The 27557-nt window shown below is 41.9% G+C and overlaps 1 protein-coding gene across 2 annotated transcripts in view; it reads left to right on the top strand.

The window, feature by feature from the left end:
* Positions 1-24341, top strand: part of SCAI (suppressor of cancer cell invasion) — a 36318-nt gene extending 11977 nt beyond the window's left edge. Inside the window, exons 3-17 of one of the 2 annotated variants that reach the window (XM_082327347.1) lie at positions 2043-2138; positions 2764-2850; positions 3424-3522; positions 4856-4952; positions 6339-6437; positions 7539-7691; positions 8544-8645; positions 9451-9552; positions 11215-11293; positions 13419-13518; positions 14003-14084; positions 18990-19062; positions 20620-20793; positions 21012-21112; positions 22248-24341. In XM_082327347.1, the coding sequence (XP_082183473.1) occupies positions 2043-2138; positions 2764-2850; positions 3424-3522; positions 4856-4952; positions 6339-6437; positions 7539-7691; positions 8544-8645; positions 9451-9552; positions 11215-11293; positions 13419-13518; positions 14003-14084; positions 18990-19062; positions 20620-20793; positions 21012-21112; positions 22248-22397 (1594 nt within the window). In that variant the 3' untranslated portion in view covers positions 22398-24341. The remainder of the gene's footprint in view (positions 1-2042; positions 2139-2763; positions 2851-3423; positions 3523-4855; positions 4953-6338; positions 6438-7538; positions 7692-8543; positions 8646-9450; positions 9553-11214; positions 11294-13418; positions 13519-14002; positions 14085-18989; positions 19063-20619; positions 20794-21011; positions 21113-22247) is intronic. The other variant, XM_082327346.1, reaches the window with a different exon arrangement.
* Positions 24342-27557: the final 3216 nt, after the last annotated feature.

Here is a 27557-nt window from a genome sequence, read left to right as displayed (position 1 = left end):
AGCTGTGCCGCTTCCACGTGGAGTTGTATACCTCCTTTGAATCAGCTGCAGTATAGATCTGTAGGCAACGTGCTCGGTGGGACTGAGGGTTTTCAGTCTTCTCTGTTGCATTTGTTCCGAGATTCAAGTAACTCCCAGGTGATGGCCTGCTGTTAGGATTGAGAGCACAACCTTTAAAGCCAAAATCCTTAGGACTACATCATAGTTGTGGGCTGGACGGAAATATATCGCAGCATGGAAACTGAGTGGAGGCGCGAAAGCAGAACTGAACTGGATTGACTGACTCGCCTTACGGCGCTGGAGGCTGGTGTGAAAAAACAGGTCGTCTCAGGTTCTGACATGCCACTAACTATGAGGCAGAGGGTGACAAACGTTGGGGTGATGACGTAGCCTGACGCAGTGAGTGTCAGCTGTGAGCATCTGTATGCTTGCCTGACCTGGTGACATTTGGACAGCTGATTTATGTATGATGTTACAGGGTCTCTATCTGAAACACACTGAACAGCCTCATCCGTTTAAAAAAGATTGTTTCCTTAATGAGTAGCAAGAAATATTATCAGTCTAAATGAGTCTAAATGAACTAATTTCCATTAGATTATTCTGCTTGCTCTTGGGTAGGGTTTTTTTTTTTACTATGTTATTTTAAGAGTCCAGTTTAGCTTTCTGTGCGTATAACTATAAAATTACTTCTCTTTTAGCAAGACGTTAAGATGTTTTCAGTCACCTGTTGGAAAACACCTGTAGGAACATGGTCATTTCCTATTTGGAGTGATTATTTGTAGGCCTGTTCTGATGCTGCTGAGAACCTGATGATATTGAGGAACCTTGATAAAGGCATGTTTACAGGGGTTAGAGAGCATGGATTCCTTTTCGCCCTTTAGAGTGTATTTGTCCATAAATAGCAATGTTTTTGCACATATCCAATCACTTGACTCATGTTAGCTGGCTCATGGAGAGCACTGCTTCCATCTGCTGCTATTCCGCCTGCTGGAGTGGCCATTCCAGAATCCCGGGCACATCTGGAGAGAACAGGCTCGTGCACAGTGTGTCCTATGTTCATAATAAATACCATATGAATACACTGTAAATATACCGTATGGTTCATAACTAACATAAAAGCAAATGTCTACCTGTATAACTTGTGAAAGCTGTTGGACAGGACTCATCTTGTTGAATCTTTTGGGGAGGGAGAGTAAGTCTGTTGTAAGGGGTTTGCTGTGCCGGGGCACTGTTTCTCAGTCTGACTTGTAGCGGGACAAGCACTCTCGGGTAGGATATTAAGGACTGTGGATATTGACTGGCAATAGACGCTAGAATAAATGGAGTAATTCTGCTGTTCTTTGCATAAGTGTTTGAATTACAGTTCTTGCATTTGAAGGCCGAGTTGCTGTCTTAGCAGGAGAAATTTTACTTCAAAAACTCATGATTAAGCTGCATACCTTCAGTTTGATGTTATAGCGTCGTCTTTTTTTGTACAGAACCTGCAGAGCTCGGGCAGTTTGAGACGTTGGCTCTCTGTGTCCCCAAACAGTGATTAAATGTAGGCAATCACTCGGAATATTTGCAAAACGCGTGGGGCCTTTGTTAGCACTGGTAACTTCAATCCCTTTGCATTTGAAAAGCGACTAGAGAATTCATCTGAAAGTAGGAAGCAGTAATTAGGAGACAGCACTGAAGAATTTCTTCCTCCCCCCAGTGCATGCATCTTCCTCAGGTATCTGCCTATGCAGTCTTTTCTTGTATGTACGTTAAATGAATATGCTGTCTGGCTTGTGGCATGTTTTTAGGGATACTATGGTCAGATCCTGATAGATGTACTTCCTACAAGCTAAACAGGATTTCCTTGCAGATTTCAGTAACAACAGCTTTTGAGAAAGTACAGCAATCGTGGTTCTTGTAGTTTTGGGTGCAGGCAGAGTTACAAGGCATTTCAAGTCAATTCTGACCAAAGCTGTTCTGACATTGACACAAACACGCTGCTGCCGCGCGGAGCTGACTGGAATCTGCTCCCTAACTCTGCCTTTGTCACTTGTCTGTTGCAGGGATTTACCTCAGTACGGGCAAAAGCAGTGGCAATCCTATTTTGGGCGAACATTTGACGTTTACACCAAACTATGGAAGTTTCAACAGCAACATCGGTAAGGGAATGTTGTAGGCAGACGTTTTCTGTGGATTTAAGTGCAACTTTAATCTCGGGTATGCCTAGGGGCCCCAATTAAGATTGAGATTTCACTGTGTTATTCAAGCATGAAGGGAGGGAATGGTCACTTCCTATAGTGCTCACAGTCTAATGAATTAAAATGTTGCAGCGTTTTCAGCGTGACTTTTTCAGCAAAGCCTTTTGCTCTACTTGAATGCATGTTGCTTTAATATATTACCAAGGAGAAGCTGGGATGATGGTTTCTGCAGTGCAGAACCCATCTGGAATGGTGTGAAGTGTCTTGCTGCAGTGTGGGCTCTGATCTTTCACACCTTACGTTGGCTGCATAGTCTGAGTGTTCTCCTGGGAAGTTCTGACCTTTTGTTGTGTGTATTTTGTGCAACATACTTATGTCTCGCTCTCGCAAGTTTATGCAAGAAAATGGTCCTTGTTCTGGTGTGTGTATGCAGTGCTGTTGGCTCTCTGAGGGACTGCTACTGGGAATACCACACCAGTAATGAAAGCTGAATTTGGCCCTACAATGGCTCTTTGTCTTGTCTGGTGTGATGTTCTGAGAAATTCTGGAATGCCTTTTAATCTTTCTTTTCTCTCTTGCGAAATAGACAAGTATTGGACAATCGGTATGGGTTGAAGCGGTGGCAAATTGGGGAAATTGCTTCCAAGATTGGGCAGCTCTATTACCATTATTAGTAAGTAAGCACAGAAAAGGCTTCAGTAGGGGAATGCAGCGTTAGTGGCAGCTCCATGCCAAACATCTGGATGCTCAGTCAGGAGAAATGAATGTATCAGTTGAGGCATGATGCCTGTTTCTGAATGAGAAGGCCCTTGGGACTGCATGGGGGTGCTGCAGAGAAAGGCACCCGTGAGCCCAGTACCATATTGCTGGTCACGTTGGTACTGCCTGAGGACGTAGCTCCTGCCTCAAAAGTGTCTGTAAGTCTTCCATGCGTGCTGCACTCGACTCCTGGGCAAAAGTGATTTACACATTTGGGAGCTTAATGTTCCTTTAAACTTTTGAATTAACCTGTCACCTGTACATAGGGGCACAAGATGGGCAGATCTGATTGTTATCTGAAATGGAATCCAAGCTCTGAAATCTGTCTTCCCAGCAGGCACAAAGAATGAGAGTCTGGCTTTCATACAGTGTTACTTGAGGAGGGAGTTTTGCCATTGATGCACAAGATGGTTGAGGGGGCAGGAAGGGAGGGTTTGGCATGGATTTCCATCTGAAGCAGTGAGCTAATCTGGTTCTTCCTCCGCAGCTTGCGCACTTCAGAAACCAGCTATCTCAATGAAGCTTTCTCCTTCTATTCAGCAATTAGGCAGAGGTCATACTACTCCCAGGTCAACAAAGAAGACAGGTATGTCTGAATGACTGCCCTCGGTTTTTTTCAAGACTAGAACAGTGTATGAAAGCAGCAAATAACTATAAACTGTAGGAGCATAACTGGGATAAAATCAGTATAATTGGAGGAAGTTTCTTTTAGTCCTCCTGCCATGATTAAAAACCTCGGTATAAATAAGAACTTTGCTGTATGACTGGAGGAATATTCTATTATCTGGTCCTGGCTATAAAGCTATTAGCCCCAAAGTTTTGTCATTTTGAGTCCTGAGCAGTATCAGTGCTGGGACCTAGTATGCTGAGGCTGGAAGATAAGTCAGTTGGGCTGAAGGAGAGGAACCTGTTTGATTCTAATCAGGCTTTTCAGGGGAACATCAGTTAGTACTGCACTACAACAGCCCTCTGTAACTGACTGGGACAAGGTCCAAGAACTTCAGGAGGCGTAACGTCTTCCTTTTAAGACGCTATACTGAGGAAGGTACACTCAAAGCAGGGCTGTGTTATGGCAGTGCAGAAAATCTGCTGCCTGCCAAGAACATAGATATAAATAAGAATAGGTAGAGGACTCAGTTCTGGATCTTGATCTTACATTCTAGCCAGTAAACTTGGGTTCCCTCATCAAAGTAAGGAAGAAATGGTCTGAAGCCATCATCAAGAAAAGCGCTGAAGGTTGGTTAGGGAGTTTCCTGCCAAGCACACAAGGATCTCTGGACTTAGACTGATTACACATCTCTAGTCTTGCTGATATCTAGATGCACCTGTGTGCCACAAAAAGACAAAAGTTGCCCTGCTCTGTTCTGATATCTGTTGATCCTATTATCTTCTCTCTTAAAAAATCTCTCAATTTCAGTCTGAGTGCTTGAGCTGTTTCAGAGAAGGTAGGATTGATCAAGCATGTTTCTAGATGCTGTCAGAAGATTTTAGAAACGGATGAGTAATTATGGGCTATGCTGACTTGCAGATCTCTAAGTTGTCCCAGGTGGGTGAACTCTGAGCCAGCTGTCATTATCAGGTGATGCAGTGGGGTCAGATATTGCCCGTGAACTGTCAAAAGGTTTGAAGAGCCAGCTATTATATCTGACTCCCGTGCCTGTTCTCATGTAAGGAAACCGTGGGGAAGGGGGAGGCTGTGGCTTTCTTGATGTATATTTTATGTCCTTGTACTCGATTTTAAATAAACCTCTAAGCAGCCAGGTAGCCATTGATCTCCACGTGAATTCAGTTAGAACTCAATCTGCGGAGCGTTCAGCTTTCCTCTAGTCTTGAACTCCTCCTCTCCGTTACCCCTGTTGCCTACCTATGTTCTATTTTAATCTCAAATTTGGCTGTGGTGTTTTTGTTGTTGTGTTTAGGCCTGAATTAGTGGTTAAGAAGCTGCGTTACTATGCAAGGTTTATAGTGGTTTGTCTCTTGCTCAACAAAATGGATGTTGTAAAGGACCTTGTAAAGGTATGTTAAAACGAGGATAAAGGTGCTAAGGGGTGGGAGGTTGCTGGTTATTCAGGGCTTTTCTCCTAATCAAGGAGTCCATAATATAGTCTATTTCAGTTGAAATATCACGCATTAGATCTATGATGTTAGCTGCTGCTGCAGCATAGCTTTTCTTTTTTTTTCCCTTCCTTTAGTTGATTGTGCTGTTGGATGCCACAGAAGGAAGGAATAACATGGCTAGAGCTATGGAAAGATTCAGTATGATGTGAACATTTGACTAGAGAAAAACTTTACAAATCAATCTGAAAGTGTGAGGATCATCCGATAACTCTGAGTACATCTTCATTCCTGTGGTGGATTTAAGGCGTTGGTGGAATCTCCCCCAGCAAGTCTTCGTGACACGCTGTTGCTTGGAAAGCCAGTGTCTCCTAGCTTGATGTTGAGCTTATTTCTCTTCCCTTCCCAACTGCTATCACTCTGTCCCATGTCTAGAGCACATCCTGAATACATTTTGCACCTTCCAGAGACCCATCAAAATTAAATCTTGCTAAATGATATAGATATTACTCTGAAATTGGAGAGGCTGGATCTGCATATGCCTCTGCCGTGGGAGTAAAGCACTGAATGCCTATAAACACAAGGCTTCAGGTACAACAAATGGCGTACAGGCCAATGTTGATCATTGCTTTTCTAGTATATCTGACATCCAGCGTAGTGAATATCTGCTGTGAATCAGACATTTAATAATGACACTTTAAGCTCAAATGATTTGATAGCATTGTTTGAACACCAAGTAAAAATATTCCAATAGCTGCAGCCTGGCTAGGGAGGTGCCCTTTAACTACAGCAAAGGAACAGCATGCTGCTCCTGGCAGCATATGCTTCCCCAACCCCTCCAACAACCTTGCTGCAAGCAGCTTCTGGTATTGACAGTTTTGTGTAGGTTGCATTGCTGTCTTTGTGTCTAAGCTTAGTTGAACTGCTAGCTTAGCTTAGTAGCAGCTAAAAAAGCCACACCATTCACTTTCTCAATGTATTTAAAGTTACTTGTAAGCTGAAATTTGAGTCCTTGGTATCCATAGCTTATGGTAATAACCAGTGACATAGCTGTATGTGAGTGGGATAGTTATACTTAACTCCAGATATTCTTTGCATTTGGACCTACTTAAAAGACACTTTGCATTGCCAAAACTCAGTGTAACATTGGCATTATGGCTCCTGAAAGAGCGCGTTTTGGCTGGCGTGTTAGTCATAAGTGTGCTGCATATGTTCTCAAGTAATTTTTTTTTTTTTTTAATTATTCTTAAAGGCCAGCACAGCTAACCAAACTGTAAAGTTACTGACTGCCTGTTAAGCTCTCAGTTTAAGAAGTGACGATATCTGTCTTTGAACTTTTTGCATCAGGAGCTGTCGGATGAAATCGAAGACTACACTCATCGTTTTAATACTGAAGATCAGGTGGAGTGGAACCTGGTTCTTCAGGAAGTGGCAGCGTTTATTGAGGTGAGAATTCCATTCCCTTTCAGTTGTTAGTTTAAGAGTAAAATTTTCTGACTTGTTCACCGAAGTGTTCCTGTATCACCGCCTCTATGTGGTAAGCAGGCGTGCCACGCGCAGGGACAGTATTCCTGTCCAATTTAATCACTGAAATGTCTTCACAGTAGCGTAACAGTGATAGCCATTACAGCGTCTGAAGAGTCAGACCGGGGCACGTAGCATATTGAAGACAGAAGCGTGAAGCTGAGATGCACCTGGTCACCTTATTGGTTTTACTCTTGGTGTTCAGAAAACGGTGGAATAGAAAGCACAGCAGTTATCACGGTCAATATTTTGGAGAGACTGCCAGCTCTAGTCCTGTTGTTGTGGAAGCCAATCCAATTTGCTGATGTTTTGATTGTGTTTCAAAGTGTACTTTGTTGAAGTACCAGTCTGTTAGACTGGCAATGTCTAAGCAGTATATAATGGAAAATGCGGGGTAATCGCGGCAGTTAACTGATAGGCTCTTAGCATAGTTGTAATGGGATCAACTTCTAAAGTTTGTGAAAAGAAATTTGTTTATTCTGTCAAATGAGACAGTGTTCTACTTCCCTCCTTTTGTACAAGATGTCGCTATGTAACACGAGTATTTATTTAAATATTGCCAGAGCGGATGGCAGTATTATCATTCGCTCATCTCCTTTGCTATTTATTTCTAGGAAGAGAAGGCGAACTAAAATAGTGCAGGATTCTTCCGTATTGTAGGAATGCTTAGTTTATTCTGTGTGAATTTAAAAGGTTGTTGATGACGTTTGGTTCCTCAGGTATAGAAAAGCTGAAGCAGAGCTTGTGTCATTTGAGGAAGTATGTTTTTCTCTTTGCTGTACCTTCATGTACTTGTACCATGTATTTGCTTGCAGTCCCTAAGAGGTGTCGCTTTTCCAGGTGGTGAGGCATGACGCTGTAGCCTGCATACAAATATACAAATATATGTGTGGCAAGTTAATTTTAAAAATCTGCCTCACTTATGAAATGTTTACTGTAAGTGACAAAACCTTTGGACTGCTCTCTGACTACAAATCTGGATGTTTTTTTGAATTCCTGATTTATTCTGGTTGCTTTTTTTAGGCAGACCCTGTCATGGTTTTAAATGATGACAACACCATTGTAATCACCTCTAACAGGCTTTCTGAAACAGGAGCTCCGTTGCTGGAGCAGGGAATGATAGTGGGACAGCTTGCTCTTGCAGATGCGCTGATTATTGGAAACTGCAACAACCAGGTAAAAGAAATTCCGGGGACTTGGGTTTGTATCTTTGGAGTTCAAAGTCCTTCCGCCTTTGACATCTCTTCTGATCATACAACAGAGATTCCAATAGAGGCGAACATTAAAATATTTTGATTGTGATGTTTGCAGTGGCAGCAAGAAGAAGAGGTTCTCAGAAATAAGAGCTAAAAATGAAATGTTAGATATTAGACCTGTAGTAGTGACCTCTTATTGCTTATATTCATCATGTCAATTAAGTAGATGCAATTGATTTTTATACAATGGATAGTGTATTGTTCTTAACAACGTTCAAGCACGAGAGGCCTCTGGGGTAAGTCTAGAAAAAGCTTGACTTAGGCTTTCACATGACATACTCCAGCTTGTTGCAACTTCAGTTCCAACAGGAAGGGGTTTTCAAAAGACATTCAAGATCTTGTTTTTTTAGATGATGATGATAGTGAAGTTGTACAGTCTTCATGACTTCTCTCTGAGCTTTTTTCAGGTAAGCAAGGGAGTTGTATCTAAACTACAGTTTGTGTACCTTTTTCAGATTTTGTCTAAATTCATAGTACCTAGTGGTTTCAGCACTTGATTTGTAAACACCCCAGAAAAGTCTGTAATTTGTGAAGCAGGGGTCTGCACTGTGGTGAACTGGCCTGGTAGAGCAGTAATAAATAGACTCCGTCCTCCGTGAGCTCTTCTAAAAGTCGTTCACAGGTCTTTAGAGATTCAGAGATGACACTGACAGATTCCTGAGAGACAGAAAATGGTCTGTCTGGTATGCAGTTGAATCTCTCACCTGGATAATTCCAAAGAAATAGTGTTTAATTTGTATCTGACAGAGTAAACTCTTTGACTTTCTTGCAGGTCAAGTTCAGTGAATTAACAATTGATATGTTCCGAATGCTGCAAGCGCTTGAAAGGGAACCAATGAATTTAGCTTCACAAATGAACAAACCTGGAATGCAGGTAAGTTCCATTTCAGTGACAAACCTAGCTACAGATCTTAACTGGGTTTTGTTTGTTTGTTTTGTTTTAAATGGTGTACTCTTTCAGCATTGTCACTGTGCAGGGCAGGTTAGTACAGCTGGCGTAACTCCGACTAGAAGCTAGTGAAGAGTAGCTCAAACCTGTGGAGTTTGATCCAAGTAATGTCTTCCTCCCCCCTTCTTTTTTTTTTTTTTTCCTCTCCTTAGCAAAGCTTCAATAGTGAAAAAAATAGCAGAAATGAATGTTTGGGCATCATTTCACCAGTGGTTTACATTGGTCTAGCTGAGGTACTTCTGAAGGGGTGCCATGCCTGTCCCTGTCCACATACACTCACCCCTTCCTTTGTTTTCACTCTAGCAGTCATGCAGCCAGATAGGTTCATCAGCTTGCTAAGTCATCTGAAAGTTAAATATCCCTTTCAGAGAAAGCATAAAAAAATATTTTATCTGGAGGCAAAAGGAAATATCTAGATTTTCATTTATTTAATTGAGATGAGGAGTGAATTTTTTCACTCTTTTCTTGGGTGATGCTTTAGAGAGTAAGAAAGAGTTAGGTAACAAATTTAAGCATGGGATAATATAAAGTTCTGGTTCAAATACTGGGCATTTTGCTTTACTGTGTAGTAGGCAATGCAGCATGGGCAGACCATTTGTGTGGGAAGTATTGAAGATGAACATTCTAATAAATAGAAATTTAGAGGGTTATGAAACTGCTTTGGTAATATACGGTTGTTGGGTTTTTTTGTATTGTGTTTTGTTTGGTGTTGTGTTTTTTTTTTTAACAGGAGTCAACGGAGAAACCAGCCAGGCGGGAAAACCCCCATAAATATCTACTTTACAAACCAACTTTTAGCCAGCTGTATACATTTTTAGCAGCATCATTTAAGGTTTGTGATATTGGTGAATTTCTTTGTGATAGAAAAATATCCAAATGGTGTGTGACACTGAATAAAATGCAGTTGAGATAATCTTTTATACTTCAAGATAATGAAGCCTTTTTGGCCTTCTTAAAATGTTCAAGATGATCTTCAGAGAGGATGGAATTATTATAAATATGTGTAATTTGTATAGTAAAGGCAAATCTGTCGACTGCTGTTAAGGGAGAGAAAAAAATTCATTTGAAGACAGAAAGCCAGCTTGCTGTTATACAGAACTTGCTATGTCTTTGCTAAAATATAGCCATCTTCAAAGCAAAGCTTGAACAACTCCTGTGCAAGTGGCCTCCGTACTAGCTGTCCAGTATCAAGAGTGGTGCGTGGCAATACTATGGAAAGCCTTAAGTAATGTAATGTAATAGTTGCATATAATTGAATCTTTTCCAGTAATTTTATTTGTGCGTATGTACGTACACACATGCATAGACAGACATTTATAGTTATATATACAGGCATATATATAAAAATAAGTATTTCCTATATAAAGTATATCTATTTCCTATATATAATTATATAGGAAATATTTCTTGAGATAAGAGATCTGGAGAACAGAAGAATCTTAAGAGTATTCTTCTACTTCATGTTGTGCCAAATACAATCCAAAATCAGGGAAGTATGTCAAGGAACTGTTGCTCTTAAGCACGGTATACCTGGTGGCTTTCCAGTTCTGGATCCCATTTGAATTGTATCTCTCTCCTGCACGTGCTGTATTTTTATCTGCCTGTCTTATTTTGTTACCCACTGCGCTCTTCCATGTAAGTAATCTATACACTTGTAGACTTTTTTTAATATAGTTGGTGTGCTTATCCTAATTTAATAAAGTTGCTGGGCTCACTATGCTTAATTATGACTGTACAAGTCAGCAACTTAGGATTTAGTAGTTTTTACAGAATATGAATCCTATAAAGAAACAAGTTTCAGTTTGTTTCAAGAAACAACTGTGAAGAAACAGCTGGTGAGGTGAAGCAAGTGCATCCTTACTACTTAAAATTTTGGGTGCCTGCATGCTCAGCCTTTTGCAGAAATGAAAAGCATCTGTTTCCTCCTGCAGACAGCCCATTAGAAAGGTGGAAAATAGATTTCTTTTACAGGTCTATAGAGAAACCTGGATGTGTTGTGCTTGTTGTCCAGCTGAGAAGGGGCAGGGGGAAGAGGCAGATGTTGCAGACTCTGGGGTATTTGGAAACAAAGAACTTCCTTTAGGATCACCGGTTGTTGGGGAGTTAGTGTCTGCGTGGATCTTGGCAGCTTTTGGTTTCTCCATCTTGGAAAGCCTCAGATCTGGCTAGATAGTAAGGGAGTCTTATGTGGAAGCAGATGCTTTATTAGTGCTGCTTGAACCTCTAATATCAGCCTAGAGGTCTTTGTGGAGAAAAAAAAAAAAAAGTATGAACGTATCATCAGTTTACACTTTTGTCTGTCTACTCGGCTATTTGAAGGGGGGTATGTGGTGAGGAAGGGCATATACACATAGGAAGAACAGGGTGAAGGGAAGCCAGAAGCAGGAGTAGCACAATCTTAAATGACAATGGTTTTATCAATGTGATGATTGAATATTAAAATAAACTTGCACATTTCTTCCCTTGCCACTCTTCTCTTTTTTTTGAATTTCAGGAGCTGCCTGCAAACAGTGTACTGCTGATATACTTGTCTGCCACGGGCGTGTTTCCATCAGGTCGTTCGGATAGTGAAGGTACAATAAAGGAATGCTCCCTGTCATGAACAGGGCTTGAATTCTCTATATGTTCCAGGACAAGTGACCAAGAAAGATGTCACAAAGCTCCTTTTAAAAGACAAGTCAATTTTATTCTCCTGTCTACTTAGTAAGATAGCCTTTTTTCCCCCCAAACAATAGTTAATTCCCTGTGTTTGAAGTAGTGTGCACTAACCTGAGACCTTTTCAAAGGACATATCCAGCTTTTGATGCATCTGAAGTATTAAAAGCTTCACCAATTTTGAAGACCACGTGGCTCAATTGATGCATCGGTGCAAAGTTAATAAAATGGCTAAATGGCACTTTGTGATTCTTTCCAATCTCCACTACTATCAGAACATATGGTCAGGAGATGGGTGGTAAAAGGGCTGAAGCGTCTGCAGGGACTGCTCTATTTGCACGCTTGTTAACCTGACAATTCAAGCCCTTCTCATGATTCTTGACAATTCCCCTCACCTCATCCTCCTGTTCTTTGCAACCTAGCAGAATATTTGGATGCAGCTGCAATCTAAAAGCTGAAAACTGGTTGGCTGAAGTAGACGCAGTCAAAAGATCTGTTTATATAATTTAAAGGAAAAAAAAAAAAAAAAAGTTTTTAACATCCTAAATATTGTACACGCCTCATCTGTTTGAGACTTGCATTCCTTTATAAGATGCATGCCTTGTCCACCCCAATGCATGATTTATAGAGCTCTCAAAATGTTAAAGGAAAAAAAATCCCTGTCAGCTTTGAATTGTGGCAGTGATTTTTTTAAATGCTTTTAACATTTTGCTTTTTGCTGCAGCTTGGTGATAGGTTGTAACTTAATGGTGTTCTTTAAAGCCTGTGTTATGTCCACTTCACTGCATGTATTGTTCAGCTCAATACCTTACTGTAGAGGCATCCAGGCTCTCATCTGAAGAGCTGCATGGTCAGACTTCAGTTTTCATTAAATGAATCCCATTACAACTGCATTCTTTTAATAAGGTAGTGTAGTCTGCACGGACCAAAAAGTTCTACCTTTATTAAAAGGGAGAGCAGCTGCAAGTTGCACTGTTTATTGCCTGGAAGCCATTTGTGCTTGACAGTTCACATGAGACACGTGTAACAGTGCTAAATTAATGTATGTTCTGTTCCTAATTTTGTATTCCCAACGCTTCCCTTAAAATGGAAAGGTGTCTTATGTATCCAAACCTGAAAAAATTGCATTTGGTGGCCAAATATGAGTCAACCAACTCTGCAAATGTGTAACAGAAAGAGGAAATCCTAATACTTTACTGATGTTAGTGATGTTTCATATCCATATCAATGGCAGAAATATTGCCTGGTATCTCTAGCACTTTTCGTTTTCTGTAGGATTTGGTATTTTTTATAGCCATTACTTCCATCTTTGCTCTCCATCAGACAGTTAGGTGGGTAGCTCAGTTGTGCAAACTTAGCAGAATTTTCTTTAGCTTACCTTAGGAACACATGTCCAGGCTGTGTGCATTGAAAACCTGTGAATTCTGTATTTGAATTAAAAATTAAACTTCTGCTGCAGATTTGAAATCTGGTTAAAACTGTTATGTCCTTTCTAGGAGTATTGAAAGCATATTCGTTTTCTGAGCTCTCCCTTCTCCCCTTTGCAGTGTTATAACTGCAGATTATAGTATTTGATCTATTCTGAGAGGCTACAGCGGGTTTGATTGATTGAGCCTTATTTTTCGATCAAAATCTGTATCTAGAATATGCTAGCTCTTACAGTAATTTTACAAAGGTATTCATTTTCCTGGATGAAATGTGTAATGAGTTTTAATCTTTTTCCTATGTAGTGTAACGAGAGCCAATATTTGGACCTTTTGTATTATGTTTGTGGATAAATAATGAATAAATAAATTAGAAGTTATGAAGTTGCATTGCTTGCTTCTATTTGATAGATGCTGAAACTACTAAAAATGCATAAAAATTGAATATGTAGTTAGTAAAGCCTCCACATTCCTCCATTCCCTCCTTACAACTAGAGTAGTTCAGATTCACTTAGTTTTCTGGGATTTGTGGTTGCTTCCTCCCTTTCATATAATCATGAAATCCTTAACAGAGGTGAGTTACCTCCGCTAATTTCAGCTTTCTTTTTGCCATGTGTAGGTCCCTATGATTTTGGTGGTGTTCTGACAAACAGTAACCGGGACATTATAAACGGGGACGCTATCCACAAGCGAAACCAGTCTTACAAGGAGATGCACTGGTGAGTTTCACGAGCGTTGACAACTGCAAATTCAGAAGAATTTGTCTTTAGTAGAGAAAACGCATCAAAGCCTCTTGAATTCGTCTCTTCAGTGCAGGACATCATAATGTAGATTGGCTTGAATCTGAACAATTAGAAATGAATATGCAGCTCTAAATGATGATTTAAACACTCAAAAAGTATTACTGTAACTTAACGTGAATTTTTTATTACTAGAAAACTTCAAATTAATGGTGGATGACTTTTCAAGCAGATAAACATCTCTTGTTGGGAAATTGCTAATAAGAAGTCCAATAGCCCATGTTACAGAGAATACCAAAGTAGTTTTGCAGTTATCCTCTGAGGATGAATCTGAGGACTGGGGCATGAGGAATGTGCTTGCTTTTTATCTGGACACGGGCAGCTATGCGTCCGAGAAACTTGTGCGCTGTCGCAGTTTTGCAGCAGTTCTAGCGCTCTGTGATGCGTTCCTTTCTCTTTGCAGCCTTCACCCTGGAGATCTCTACCCTTTCACAAGGAAGCCCCTGTTTATCATTGTGGACTCCTCAAACAGTGTCGCCTATAAGGTAAGGCTCTTGAAGGCAGCTATTCGTGTGATAAGCTACAGTGTCAACCCCTAGTTAGCTTACACTTTTAACAGGCTATTTTTTTTAAACAGTTTGTATTCAGTCTTTCTTTTCTTTTGAGGTTGTGCATGCTAGTCAGGATCTGATCCTATGAATAGGAACAAGAAGCAGAAGCACATGAACAGCCGCTCATTGGAAAGTAATAAATCCTCCTGGAGGCAAAAAAGGTTCAAGATTTCCAAGGTCTCTGGTGGGAGGTTTATTTTTGTTATATACCAAAGACAAATCTTGGTGTGTGTGCATGGGGGAGGGAGATAACTAATCTGCCTTTTTTTTTTCCAGTCATCCAACACTCAGTTGCTTTTAAGCAACAGAAAGGAGTCAAAGCATTGAGCCCGATCTTATAAAACACGGGGTGTTTGTGTCTGAAAAGTATCTGAACCAAGGAAATAACAAGACTCAAATTAGCATCCAGTGTTACTGTAGAGTGGTACATGCTTGGACAATGAGCCTCCTTCCTAGGGTGCTATGGGCTTACAGTAGAATTACTCCGTGCCAAATCACCTTTGGGAATCTGCAGTTTGGGTAACACAGAAGCAGGCATTTTCACTCTCGGTTGCCAGTTGCATCTGGCTAGCATTACGACATTTCTTTCATTCATGAATGGGATATTAAGAATGTGCTATATCTGGGGAAAGTGCCACTTCCTTATGTCTTCCTTTTTATAGCTCCATTATTTGCAGTGAGAAAGTGACGTTCACAGCTGCATTTCAGAGGAGGAACAGGGACGTCTAGTGGCCAGATGAACGTGTTCCTTGTTCAGTACCCGCAGTCTGTGTCATTTGTTTTAAAGGCATTTGCTGGCCAATGAGAGGTACTAAATCAGTGATCAGTATGATTCAGGAGAGTTCTGTATTGAGCCAGGGAACTTCTACCTGACAGTCTTAATAATGATCTGGCCTCTCTCTAAGGTTTTTGGTTTGTTGTATTGTAATGCATTTCAAAGGGCTTTTTAAATACTACTGCATTTAACTTCACCACGCTAGATATCAGTGCAAATCTGCTTTTTATTAAATTCCCTTCCCCGTTTAAAGGCAGGGAAATACAATTAGAATGGTTTACTTATCTTTCTGAGAAAATGAGGATTTGGTAGGGATTTATTTTCCTCTGCTCTTCCCTGACATTCATTACGGTATAACACAGGGGGAGTTGGTTTTGTTTTAGGGTAAAAAGTGTGGTTTGGGTTTGGTTGTTTAGTTTGGTTTGGTTTTTTTACCCTCTTCCTCTCTAGTAGAATTGCTGAAAGCTGTCAAGTGAGTCAGCTCTGTAAGAGAGAGTAAGGGATTCCTGGTGATCCTGAATTCAAATACAGCTCTGGCCATACCAGGGTTCTGTGGACAGCTTAGAGCAAAGGATCTTTTTGAGGTGATGGATTCCCCCATGTAGATTTGTAGCTCTTGTGAGAATAACTGTCAAGTGCTTACAGTAGAATTTGCTTTTTGTATTACATTTAAATTTGATAATTGAATTTTCTTCAGAGTTTGTGGGCACACAGTAAGCAAAAACTGTAACTTCCATTTAGTTTCTTTTCCTTGTTCTGCAGCGAACTGACCATCAGTAGTGTAAAACACCCCACACAGAGCAGACGGTGTGAGAGAAGTCCAACTCTGCCTGTATGAAAGGAGTATAGAAATGTGAGTTTTGGAAGTATTTCAGGACAGGATTATGGAAGTGGCTGCTAGGAGCTCCGACCCAGATCGGGATCATGTGCGCACAATTGTGAGGAATCTAAAAAGAGAATGATGAAAAAAAAAGAGCACGGACACTTATTTAAAAAATACATTCAGCATTTGAGAACGCACATTCGCCTTCACAATCCGTTGCCATTGAGCCTAGGCAGATAGATGTGTGGGGGTGGGTTTAGGTGTTTTGTTTTGTGTTCAGCTGAAGGTAGAGGGCAGAGCTCTCAGTCTCGGTATTTTCTAGCCCTTGTAAGTTCCTGTCTGCTGTCATTCCGGGCGTGCTTACGTGTTTGGTTCCTTGTCGCCAGAATATACTGATAGTGCTGTCCTGTGACTGTCCTCCGGGTGTGTTGTGAGATGCGCTGTGGACTCAAGCACTGGCACAAACAAAGGTTCTGTGCCATTGTGTGAGAAGTTGAAGTCGGTGTGGTGACTTTTTTCCACATGGCTGCTCTGATCTTTTCAGATAGGACAGTAGCTATCCTGACATTTAAATGTCACTGCCAGCAACACTGGCAGTAACAGCAACTGCTCACACAGCTTTTTCTATGAGCCGTTTCTGCTCTCCTGCACGCATTCCCATCCCCTCCCTCGCTCTGGAGGGCTTAAATGGTGATGACTGAAAGTAAGTCCTGCCGGGAAGTGGCTCGCCAGTTCGTCAAATCAGCCGCACTTGAACAGCTTCCTCCCCTATATATTTAGCTGGAGGTGGAAGATAACTGCAAATCGAGCATATCTACTTAAAGCCGTGAATTTTTTTTTTTAACACTTCCATTTAAATATAGATGGCTGTGTTCTTGAAGGTTACCACTGTATATGTGGATGAAATAATACTTTAAAATCAATATCTTCTTGTAGTAGTGGTTGTCTAAGATTATGGTCAAATGCAAAGTCTTAAAAAAAACAAACCAAACCAAAAACTCCGGCCAGTAAGAACGCAAGGCCCTTGTCGGTGATGTGGTGTAAGTATTCAGCTTAGTAACGCTTGCATGTGAAGTGACTTCTTCTGGAGATGACGAGTAGCTCTTTTTTGGAAAGAGGTGTACATGAGACACATTTTTGAAAGCAGCAATACTTCTGTTGGAAAACTTGAATGCTGAAGTTAAAAAACAGAGTCAATTTTGAACCAAAAACGTGTTTTACCCTTTTTGGAGTTGTCCGTGTGCTGAAAGGTGCAGCATTCCTTATCCAGAGCTGCTCCCAGTACCCAGGCTGCAGGGCAGGTTTTTCTGGTGTGCCCGGTGGTCCTCCGCTCCACGCCAGGGCTGTAACGTGCTCCCGTTCCTTTGTTGCGTGCACACCCACAGCGCTTTTCTGTGGAAATCGGGAGCGGAGGTGGTGGTGGTGAGCAAATCCTGGCGTTCGCTTGGGCTACGGTAGGCGGTTGTGTCTGGGCGCGAGCTGAGACAGGTACCTGGAAGCTTGAGAGCCTTATCTGCCTGGATCTGTAGTTTCGATGTAGCGACCGGCATGACCAGCTGCCTTCCAAAGGGTGCGTTCTGTGTTCAGCCGTGTAGTTTCTCCCCTGTGCAGGACTTACGAGCTGTGTTGACTTACCCCCTGCTGGGACAGAGTCCAAAATGGTCTCAGATGCTGTCAGTGAGTAATACCTTTCCTGAGATACATGACCCTTGGTTTCGCTTTATAGCTGTAGGCAGTGCTTAATTGCATTGGCATTTTTACCGATGGAGTGTATGGGAAGTCGGCTTCGGTCTCTAACTGGGTGATACGAGATAGACTTCAACATGTGAATCTGCTCATAAATACTAAGCACTCGTGCTCCTTGAGAATGTGAAACCTGCCGGTGCCTGTTCAGTTCAAACTGGCCATGTCTGGGGTGACGCCTTCTGCAGTTTTACATGTTCCTTTATACTACGTTTTTCCTAATCACTGGGTTGGCCTGCAGTTACTGTCGTCATGGTAATAGTCTTTGTTTCTTCATTAGAAGACCAAACCTTAGTATCCAGCGTTATATACCTCCCTTGGGGTCTTAATGAAATAGAAGGGGTTTTAGGACTAGTCAGCACTCTGTCAGATAGGGGAAATGTTTTATTTTGATTAGACTAGATTACTGTCTTTAGTATTTAGCAGACTTAGATTAAATTAATTCAGTGAAACTAATTTAATTGAAATATACTGCCTGGAAGGGAAGGTTCCATTTGAATTAAGCAGAAGCCAGAAGGAATTAAAAAATGAGCTTTTTGATGATTCTACACAAGCAAATACTTCTGGTGATGTATAACTTATGTTCGTAACCTGCCAATTTTAAGAATACAATCTGCAGAAATGTGTGTTGCACTCTGGATGCGTGGTTTGAATGTGTGCTCTGATAGGATGAGACACGATCATTTACATGTTCTGTGGCTTTGCAAGCCTTCAGTTTTAAGAAAGCTGGTTTTGGTGAGACATATGACAGCTAATGAGGTTGCGTAAATGAATTTTTTTTTTCTTGGTGATAATTATTACCAATCAGTATACCCACCAGACAGATACACAGTAGGACTGTTACCAGGTAAATGTTGGTGAAACTGGACGAAGGCATCGTTTGAGGTTTCTGGAGAAATTCTTGTGCAACGGGACACTTAGGCAACATTTAAGGTGCTGGTGGAAGGTGCATGAAATGAGTGTGGTAAAATGAGGGTTCAGTCTAGCAGATGTTAAGGTTATGACATACTTGCTTTAAAGGAAACTTATTTTAAAACTTTTCTCCGCTGGGCTCTTCTGTTTCATCAGAAATAGTTCCTCCTGCTAGAAAGAAAAGGGGAAAGAAATGACTTTGACTGGATAGTTCAGTTGGTATTGAGGAAAGATGCTAGATCTATTTTGACCTGAAAGCCAATGGCTTTCATTTTTATTGCAGAACATGATTTTTTTCAAATAATGTATTACTACCGAAAGCCTTATTTCCATGAAATTAGTGTCTCCTATCAGTAGCAGTGAAATAAGAGAATTACAATTCCTTTAAAATGTAATGGGTTACATTCTTTCTGTGCTATGATCTATGAGAAAGTCAACTTGTCAGCCTTACTGCCAATGCTGAACTGTGTGACGGGCATTAGTGTGTTCTCTGTCATTAACAGTCTTTGTTCGTACCCTTAACCTGCTGAATATTCAAAAGCAAGCAAAGTGACCATCAACACTTCAAAATTCTTATCTGTTACAGAATTTCACAAACTTATTTGGACAACCGTTGGTGTGCTTGCTTTCTCCAACAGCATATCCAAAAGCATTACAAGGTATGTGTAGTATTGCATTTCCTAACAAGTTCCAGTTGCATCATATATCTATCCCAAACAAATATAACTTAGATTCTTCAGGAAAAGATAGCTTTTCATCACTATGCAATCCCTAAATCAGATTAACATTTCCCGAAGTAGTATGATAAAGTTTAGTTACTGTTTATGGCAAATAATTTATTCTAACAATGATGAGATTTCTACAGATAGCTTCAGCAAGTGCCAGGAGGCAAAGTCTCTCCTACATGGAGACTGAGAAAATTGCCAGCCCAGTGCTGGGACGATGATGATGATTAGCCCTTTGGGTAGCTTTATTAGTCCCAGAAAGTGAGCAGAGTCAGTTAAGGTATCAGCTTTTAAATGCCAGGTGTAGAGCAAAATCTCAGATCTTGTTCTGATTTTGGAGGGTAAGTTAAGGAGCACCATTGGCTGTGTATGCCCTGAGAAGGTGCGTTTATAGTAGGAACAGGCAATGAAACATTATATTCCTCAGTCCTTGTGACTACTATAAAATATAAATCATTCCAGACTGTCTCATTGGACTTTGCCCTGTTAAGGTTATTATCCATCACAAAGACAAGTACAGAGATCTAGCTTAAGCCACATAGAGTGATGTTAGGCAAGTATCATGAGAGAATGTGCAAGAAGTGGAAGCTTCTCATTTGTTTTGAAACTATTCCTGTTATTTCGCTGAAACTTAAGTAGAAAATAAGTACTGTAATAATGAATCCTGTTTAAACAGAAACGCTGAAAAGTCGAACGTTATAAAATTCTGCACATTGTGTTCCTGGGCCAGTCAGGAAAGTCTTGCTGCGGTTCTGAGGGGGTGCCGCACTGTGCACGAGAGCACGCTGCAGAGACTTTTAGCTGAACCTGCCCGAGGCCCGCGTCAGTGTGGCGTGACGCCGTGCGTGCTGTGTGCCCAGGTCCTGGGAAAAAAAGGAAACGCACCAAAACAAGCCAGTCATCCATGCTGATGTGGCCTTGCTGTTTGGGCACATGATCTCACGTGCATTGCCTTTCCTTTTGACTTCCCGGTTGATTGAGATGAAGCTTGGACCTCCGTGTATCATGTTGAGCTGCATGGAGTAAATGGGCTTTAGGATATTGTGATGCCCAACAAAAGGGCACCTATGTAGACTTCGGGGGGGGGGGGTGCATAGGTTCAACTGCCTGTTTTTTTTAATGGAATAAGAATGTCCATGTTTAATACTTCTCTTCAGGATTTATCATCAGTATCTTCTATCGGTTATTTCAGTTACGACTTTCTTGTGTTCAAGTTATGTGCTCAAAATGAAGATATAGGCCTCCCACAATTAAAGAGAAAATCTCGTTTCTCTTGGTGTTCATGCACATCTCCAGTAAGCCTTTATTGCTAGTAATTGCATCATCTTGCGAACAGATCTGCCACAAGAGGAGAGAAGATGTAACTAACACAGAGGAGCAGTTCCTCTGTTACAGAATTTAGTGGGTGAGCGACTCATTCCGTGGCAGGGACAGCTTTTCTGTTTCATGTGCCAAATGTATCTCTTTGTCTATTGATTTTTTTTTTTTTAGATCAGTCTCAGCGGGGTAGCCTCTTCACACTCTTTCTGAACAATCCTTTAATGGCATTCCTATTTGTCTCTGGATTATCAAGCATGCGCAGAGGATTGTGGGAGAAGTGCCAAGATTACCTTAGAAAAATCAACCGAGATATTGCCCAGCTGCTGACCCACTCCCGATCCATAGGTACGTGCCTAAAGGTGCACAACTGAACCCTAGCATGCTACCTAAGCGGATGCTGTTTTTTCTTGCTCAGCCTTTCCAAGGGACAGAATAGTGAATAAGAGGAGTGCACAAGAATTTGTAGTGGTTTCCCCCAAGTCTCTCTCTCTCTCTCTCTCCTTTTTTTTTTTTTTTTTTTTTTAAAGCCTTTCTAAACTGAGTTTTCTTTGCCTTCTCTACAGATCAGTCCTTTCTTCAGTTTTTCGGGGATGAATTTCTTCGCTTGCTTCTAACAAGATTTATCTTCTGTTCGGCTACTATGAGGATGCACAAAATTTTCCGGGTATGCAGGGATATCTATCGCTTTGTGAGAACAACAGTCCAGTGCATATAGAGCTGCACTGCCTCAGGATGGAAGGGTCTTAGGGCTAAGCATATCGCTGTGACTTAGAAAGATAACTGATGCTCACATGCTAATGCCTACAGCTTGTATCGAATCTGTGCCTTTGTATTTCTCCAAAGGCATGAAGCCTTTGACTTGCTGAAGCCTTACTCCTCTGCATAAGTAGCAGACACACTCTAATTCATTTATGTCACTCTCAACAGCCTTGTCTGCTAGAAAAATTCCTCTTAATAACTCAAGATTATTATTTCTACATAACTAAAAAGGTATAGAACAAGAATATAAGAGGAAGTGGGGAGGAATGGAACGTTATTACTGGAACGTTATTACTAGAACGTATTCTAGCGTGAATGGATTTTGAAAGGTCTTTGAAGTGTAAATGAATAAACTAAACAGGAAGATGGTGTTTTCCCTCCCTGTTGGTTAATGCTCTGCCAACAGTGAAGTCTGCTTCTGGATCTACACCATTTTATATATGTGAGTGTTGGCATATAAACTGCCTGCTCCATTTTAAACATTACAGAAAAAAATGGAAGTTGAAGCACAGAAATACGCAGTATTTGTCTTGTCTAACTGCAGACATCTCGTAGCTTTCCAAGCCTAAGTTAGCTACCTAGGCTGCTTCGATATCAGGGAAAAGAAGCAGGTCTTCTGTTAGTGGGGATAGATTTGCCCCCAGATTATTGTTCTAGGATGAGATGAATCTCCCACTGGGATGCTTACATGTCTATAATTTCAAGAAATGAACTCCAGCCTAGTAGGTAAGTATATGTGAAGTCTTTCTGTCTTTTTTTGGTGTTTTTTTCTTTTCTTTTTTTTTTTTTTTTTTTCCCCTGCAAGGCTTCTGTGAACATATTATTAACCATCTTAGATGAATGGGCATTTGTATTGCCACTATGACCATCTCTGAGTCAACAGAAAGAGAAAACTAAAAATGCTAGACTATTTTCTCTCTCCGTGGCATGCTAAACAGATTAGGATACCTCTTAAGTGAAATTGGCCTCTTGCAATCTTCTTCATAAAGGGTGTAAAAATACATGAATGTCTGATTCTCTTTGTTTTCACTGTCATCTAGCAGGAGACTCGAAATTATCCGGAATCTTATCCTCAGCTGCCGAGAGATGAAACGGTGGAGAACCCTCACCTCCAAAAGCACATTTTGGAGCTGGCTTCCATACTGGATGTTAGGAATGTTTTCCTGGAAAACACCCTCGATGACTATTAAGAGAAACTGTCTTACTGCAAAGGGGTTTCCCTGGCCACAGATTTTGAATGGTGCAGTTTTATAATGTGAAAATCATAAAAGGAAGTACTTGATTTTATTTTTAAATTTAGGACCATTATTTTAAAAAGTAATAATAAACAGCTGTTAGTTTAGCTGTTCCATTCCGTATGGGGTCAATTTTATAAGCAGAAGTTTTCATGTCTTTTAAATGTTAAGCTAAAGAATCACTAGAGGTTTATTTCTGGTCTTGTGGCTATCAACCACATTTCCAAAAGCCGATCCTAAGCATAGAAGTATTATTGGTTACCTTTAGCCCACATTTGTGGAAATCCTTTATTTTTATACAATTTTAAGAAATTGGAAAAAAAATCAATAGAAAAACAATATTTTATCCCCAAAGAGTCTGGATTTGAAATGGTAAAGATGGAACCACACAGTGCAAACCAACAATAGCAATAAAACAGAGTCCTTCCTAACAAATATATTTTTTCAGTCTTAGGCAAGTAAGTAGACAAAACTGCGGACAATGATGTTGCATTTGGAGCAGTGGGTTTGAAGTGAAGTTGTAAAGATACTTAATGCCCCCTACAAATTTGACACAGCAATTTTATAGCTGAACTTTGTACTGCTGGCCAAGGACACAATTTCCAGTCTGCCTGATGGGGTAGATGGTTAGCAGGTTAACAAATGACAGAAGTAGGAAAGCTAGCCCCCATCTCTCATTGTAATATGGGTCATCTTGCCATTTGTATTGCTGCCACAGTTTTCCAGGAGGAGAGGGCATTCCTCATTTTGAGGTACTAGACAGAAATTCTTACAGTTCCAGCAGGTGTTATTCCTCCTTTCCGTGTGTGGATGGAATGTGTGGCTCCCACAGTGTTACCAGTCCCTGACAGGAGCTGAAAGAATGTCCCGTGTAGTGCTGAATACGAGCCCTTCCTGTCACCCATTTATCTGACCCATCGGTGCTGGATCCCTGTGCTGCTGCTCCTCTTGCAGGTTAAGCCAAGCAGGTGCTGCCATAAAGCCCTGTTAATGTTTTGCATGCCCACCGTTGCATCTCAGTCCTATCTTTGAACCAGTAAAACTGGGGGGCTGTAATTATGTTTGGCAGCACTGTAGGCTCCCTCAGCCCGTAACGCTCGGTCTGGGTGCGTTAAGGAGTACGGTGGCCTTTGCAGAGGCACTTGCTGGAGAAGGCTGTTGCGACTTCTGGGAAAAGCGCTTGCCGACGCACTTGGACTGTACTGCCTTCCTTGCCGAGCTAGAGGACCTCTTGCAACTCCTGACAGTGAAGGTGTGAGCCAGCAGAAGGAACTGAAAATATTTTAAACTATTAAATGAAAAAGTCCGTTTTCACTGTTCCATGGGCTGCTAGAAAAGTAGCGAAAGGACAAGTCTGATCAGTGCTTTTATGTTGAACCCCAGCCATGCCTCTGTTTTTAGGTGAAAAAAACGCAGAACTTGGTGACTGCCATAGTATCGTGGTGGGCCTGTTTGCAGTGCCGCCATACAAGGTATGATCTAGTCGGCCGGAATAGCGAAGGGCAGCACATCAGCACTGACGGACCCCATTCAGCTGAGGAGAGCACGGTATGGAACAGCAAGAACTGCTGGCGTGTAGCTGGGAAGTTTGCATGAAGGTTCTTTGTAGCTGGGCTGAAGCTGATGCCATCCATTCTTTAATTTCCCAAGTGTAAAAAATTCTGTTAATGCTAGTGTTTGTTCTAAGCAGTCTTGAAGCTGGTATATTGAGCCCCCCGCCACTTGGTGCTGCTCTTCTTTGGACTATGGCAGGACTTCGTTACCTGGGATGTGGAGTTTATTTTAACGAGTGTGTGTTTGTGTGTGTGTGCATGTGTATTCTAGGCGTTTGTGTGTATATGTACAATATGCATCCATCTACTGGCTGGTGTAAATTGTAAATATGTATATATGTATAGGTACTTGTATATGTATTAAAAAGAATGAAACAGTACAATGTCTATATACAAAATTTATATATACACACATACGCCATTTTGGGTGCATTCCACCAGGTGTTGCGGATCATTTGTAGTTGTAGTGAAGGTTACGGCTCTTCTGCCATTGTAATCCGCTGTTTCCAGGGACATACCCTTGGACCTTGAAGTAATTCGTGACTGATTTCAGGTACAGGAGGCCTTAGTTAGCAAGGGGAGTGAGTACTCCTGTATGTATTACAGTGATAAGGTTCCTGTGTTCTTAACTGTGAAGCTGGTGATCTGCCTTTCCTTCTGGTAGGAGGTCCCCAGTTATTAAAACATGGGATTGTATGTAGAAGCTAAAGATACTGAAAGCCTTTCATGCAGCAGCAAGTGAGAGACGGGTTCTCTGTTACCCTGCCTGCTGCTCCTCCACCAGCAGTGTTCAGCTTGCATGGAAAAGGGGAATTCAGTTTTTTCCTAGCTCACTGCTTTCCAACCAAATGCTTTTGTTTTGCTTTAGCTTTTGCTCTGATAAAGCTATTCTCATTTTGGTTCCATATATCTGGAAAAGAGTATGCTATTTCTAAGCCTAGGAGTGATGATGATCCCGTTAGTGTGAGCGGTGAACCTCTGTGGGACGTTGCTTGCTAACTGACTGGGAAGGCCTTGGCGGTCCCAGTCTTCAGTTTAGCTGGGCTGAAGCGAGGAGTCCTTGCTTGTGATCCGAGAGGCTTCTCATCCACCTTGCAGCCCTCGCAAGAGGTTCTGTTTGCTTGTTACCAAGGTAGATCTGAGCAGAGGAGAATGCACTTTTTAAAAACAAAACAAAAAACCTGAAGAAGCTAGAATGTAGGAGGAGAATATAAGGCCTTGAAAATTAGTTCAGAAGTTGAACTTATCAGCTATGAGTGTCCCAGTCAAAAATTCATTCTTGAGGTCCCTCATTCTCTTCTTACCTACTGATCTTTGGTTCAGAAGGTACGCTGCTGGCAGGGATATTCAAAGATACAGATTTCACTCCTGTCGTGTCAGCAGGAGTACAGCATTGTACTTCACAAGCGAAAGGCTGATACCCTCTGTCTGCTTTAGCTATAGATAGGATGAGTATCTGGTCTTGGATTTTGAGCCAGCCCCTTCCCTTCCCACTCAAAACAACTGCATTCAAGATGAAAATATTGATATTTCCCCCTCCAAGTAAAAGCTTGTCTTGTTTGAACTTACTAAGTCATTCTAAACTTGTACTACTGTGTGCTGTGCGCTATGGTCGTAGGTACCTTCTCGATGTATGCTTGTATGTACTGAAGAGATATTTGGTTTATGTATCGAGCAGTCCTCACTGTGCAAGCGAAGCAAAGACTGAACCATTTTTAAGGAGAAGAGAACAAATCCTTTTCTTCTCAGGCCTAATGCCTTCCCTCTTGTCTTGCTCTCCCTTTCTCCATATATCTTTATCGCTTATGTTAGCGGAGAAGACTTGCCATCACCAGGCGATGCTGAATTACCGGGGAGAGGAGGACGTGACCCGGACCGAGTATGTCCTTATGGGACTGCTTCTGCCTAGGTCCCTGCTTACGGCATGCGATCCGCTCACACCAACCCTGCTCCGGCAACAGGCGCCTCTTTGTACTCCTGTTCGAACTGGCTTGAGAACATCTGGCCCAAGTTCCTGCTGCTGCCTTTTGTTTTTTCCCCTTTGACTTCTCAAGATAACAGTGAGAGGGGAACACGGGGTTGTGAGTCTTTAATGCTCTGGTTTTTAATCACTCTCGGGATGTGATGTGTCATTTAGCTTCATGCACAAATTAAATGGAGCACTAACTTCTGTGAGCTGGGCAAACTGGACCTGCTCCCTGGAGTGCTTTCTTGAGAAGCTTCAGGACGGTTTGCTTGTGTAGGTCATCAGAATAATACCCGTCAAGTCATGACTTACTAAACCGCTCAAGACTCTTTCCCAGGGAGACGTGCAGAGATGGCTTTTAAGGATCATAGGAAATAGACAGGGGGGACGGGAAATTAGGCTTCAAATAATCATCTTCAAAAGCTACAGCTTCAGTAGCTCTGGTCAGCCTTCTCCTCTAAGGCCGGGATGAACGTGCTGCTCCAAGATTCACCCCTGGCATGCTGTCGTGAAGCTCCTCCCTGCCCCGCCGCCTTCTTGTGCTGTACCTCCATGCTGTGCTTCAAGTCTGCTTTTTCCTGAAAGCTAAAAAGCCTGGAATCTGTCTGAACAACTTTTTTGTCTTGAGGCTTCTTTTGTAAAAGCTTTATCTATGTTAGATTCTTCAGTAACTGTTCCGAGTACAGGTCACCAGTGATGGCAGCGGCAGAGCCCTCGTTTAGTCCTGCCCGTTTCAGGCGCAGTGCCCGCTTAGCGTCGGCAGCCGATCTGCGGTGGCTGCTGCTGCTCCTGGGACCGAGGGAGCTCCGCGGGCAGTAACAGCGAGAGCAGTCTTACAAGCAAGGGAAAGCAAATCTAATAGAGCTGAAAGCTGCTCTCTGCAACTCGGTAACGTTAGACCAGCTGCAGTCAGCCTCTGTGAGGGACGCTGGCGCAGAGGACAGCGGCACAAGTCTCCAGAGCGGAGATTATACACTCCTGAGGCGGCTCTCTTACATCTTTAATATCTTTGACTTCTGGAGCAGTACTGTTTCTGTGACCAAATGTATTGCAAGTGCTTTGAAGAGCTGGATGTCCACAAATAGAGCAGGGGAGGAACACATCAGACACACGTATCTGCTTTATATTTACGAGTGAAAGTAAGCTACTTCCCCCCCCCCCCCCCCCCCCCAAACAGGGGAGATTTAGTTCAAGATTTCTGAATTTGACAGATATTTTGGGGGATTAAGGAGTATCTCTGCGTTCCTATTGACTTATTAATGTGCCAGCTGCCCAGACGCACGCACAGATGTTTTGCTCTTAGATCCTGGTTTCGTTCGCATTGAGAGCAGACTTCGGTGCACCGCGCTGGCCCAGAGGAGCCCCCTGAGCAGCGCGGATCGGACCAGGTCTAATAACGCAGCTGCTCCTTCAAGAGTAAAAGCCCGTTGTGAGTATCTGCCCCATTGCCTCTGCAGGTTTCTTTCGGCATGTGTTTATTACCACTTCTCAGCTGTAAGTGACTTCTTAGGAGCGGGATTCCGCCTCGGGCAGGCTAAAAAGCACAAGCTGCTTCTGCCCCGGCCCCGGCCGAGCGAGGGACGGCGGGCGGGAGCG

Source organism: Platalea leucorodia (genome assembly GCF_965183815.1).
Source record: "Platalea leucorodia genome assembly, chromosome: 15".
In the NCBI taxonomy this organism is placed as follows: domain Eukaryota; kingdom Metazoa; phylum Chordata; class Aves; order Pelecaniformes; family Threskiornithidae; genus Platalea; species Platalea leucorodia.
This window is presented reverse-complemented; position numbering and strand designations above follow the sequence as displayed.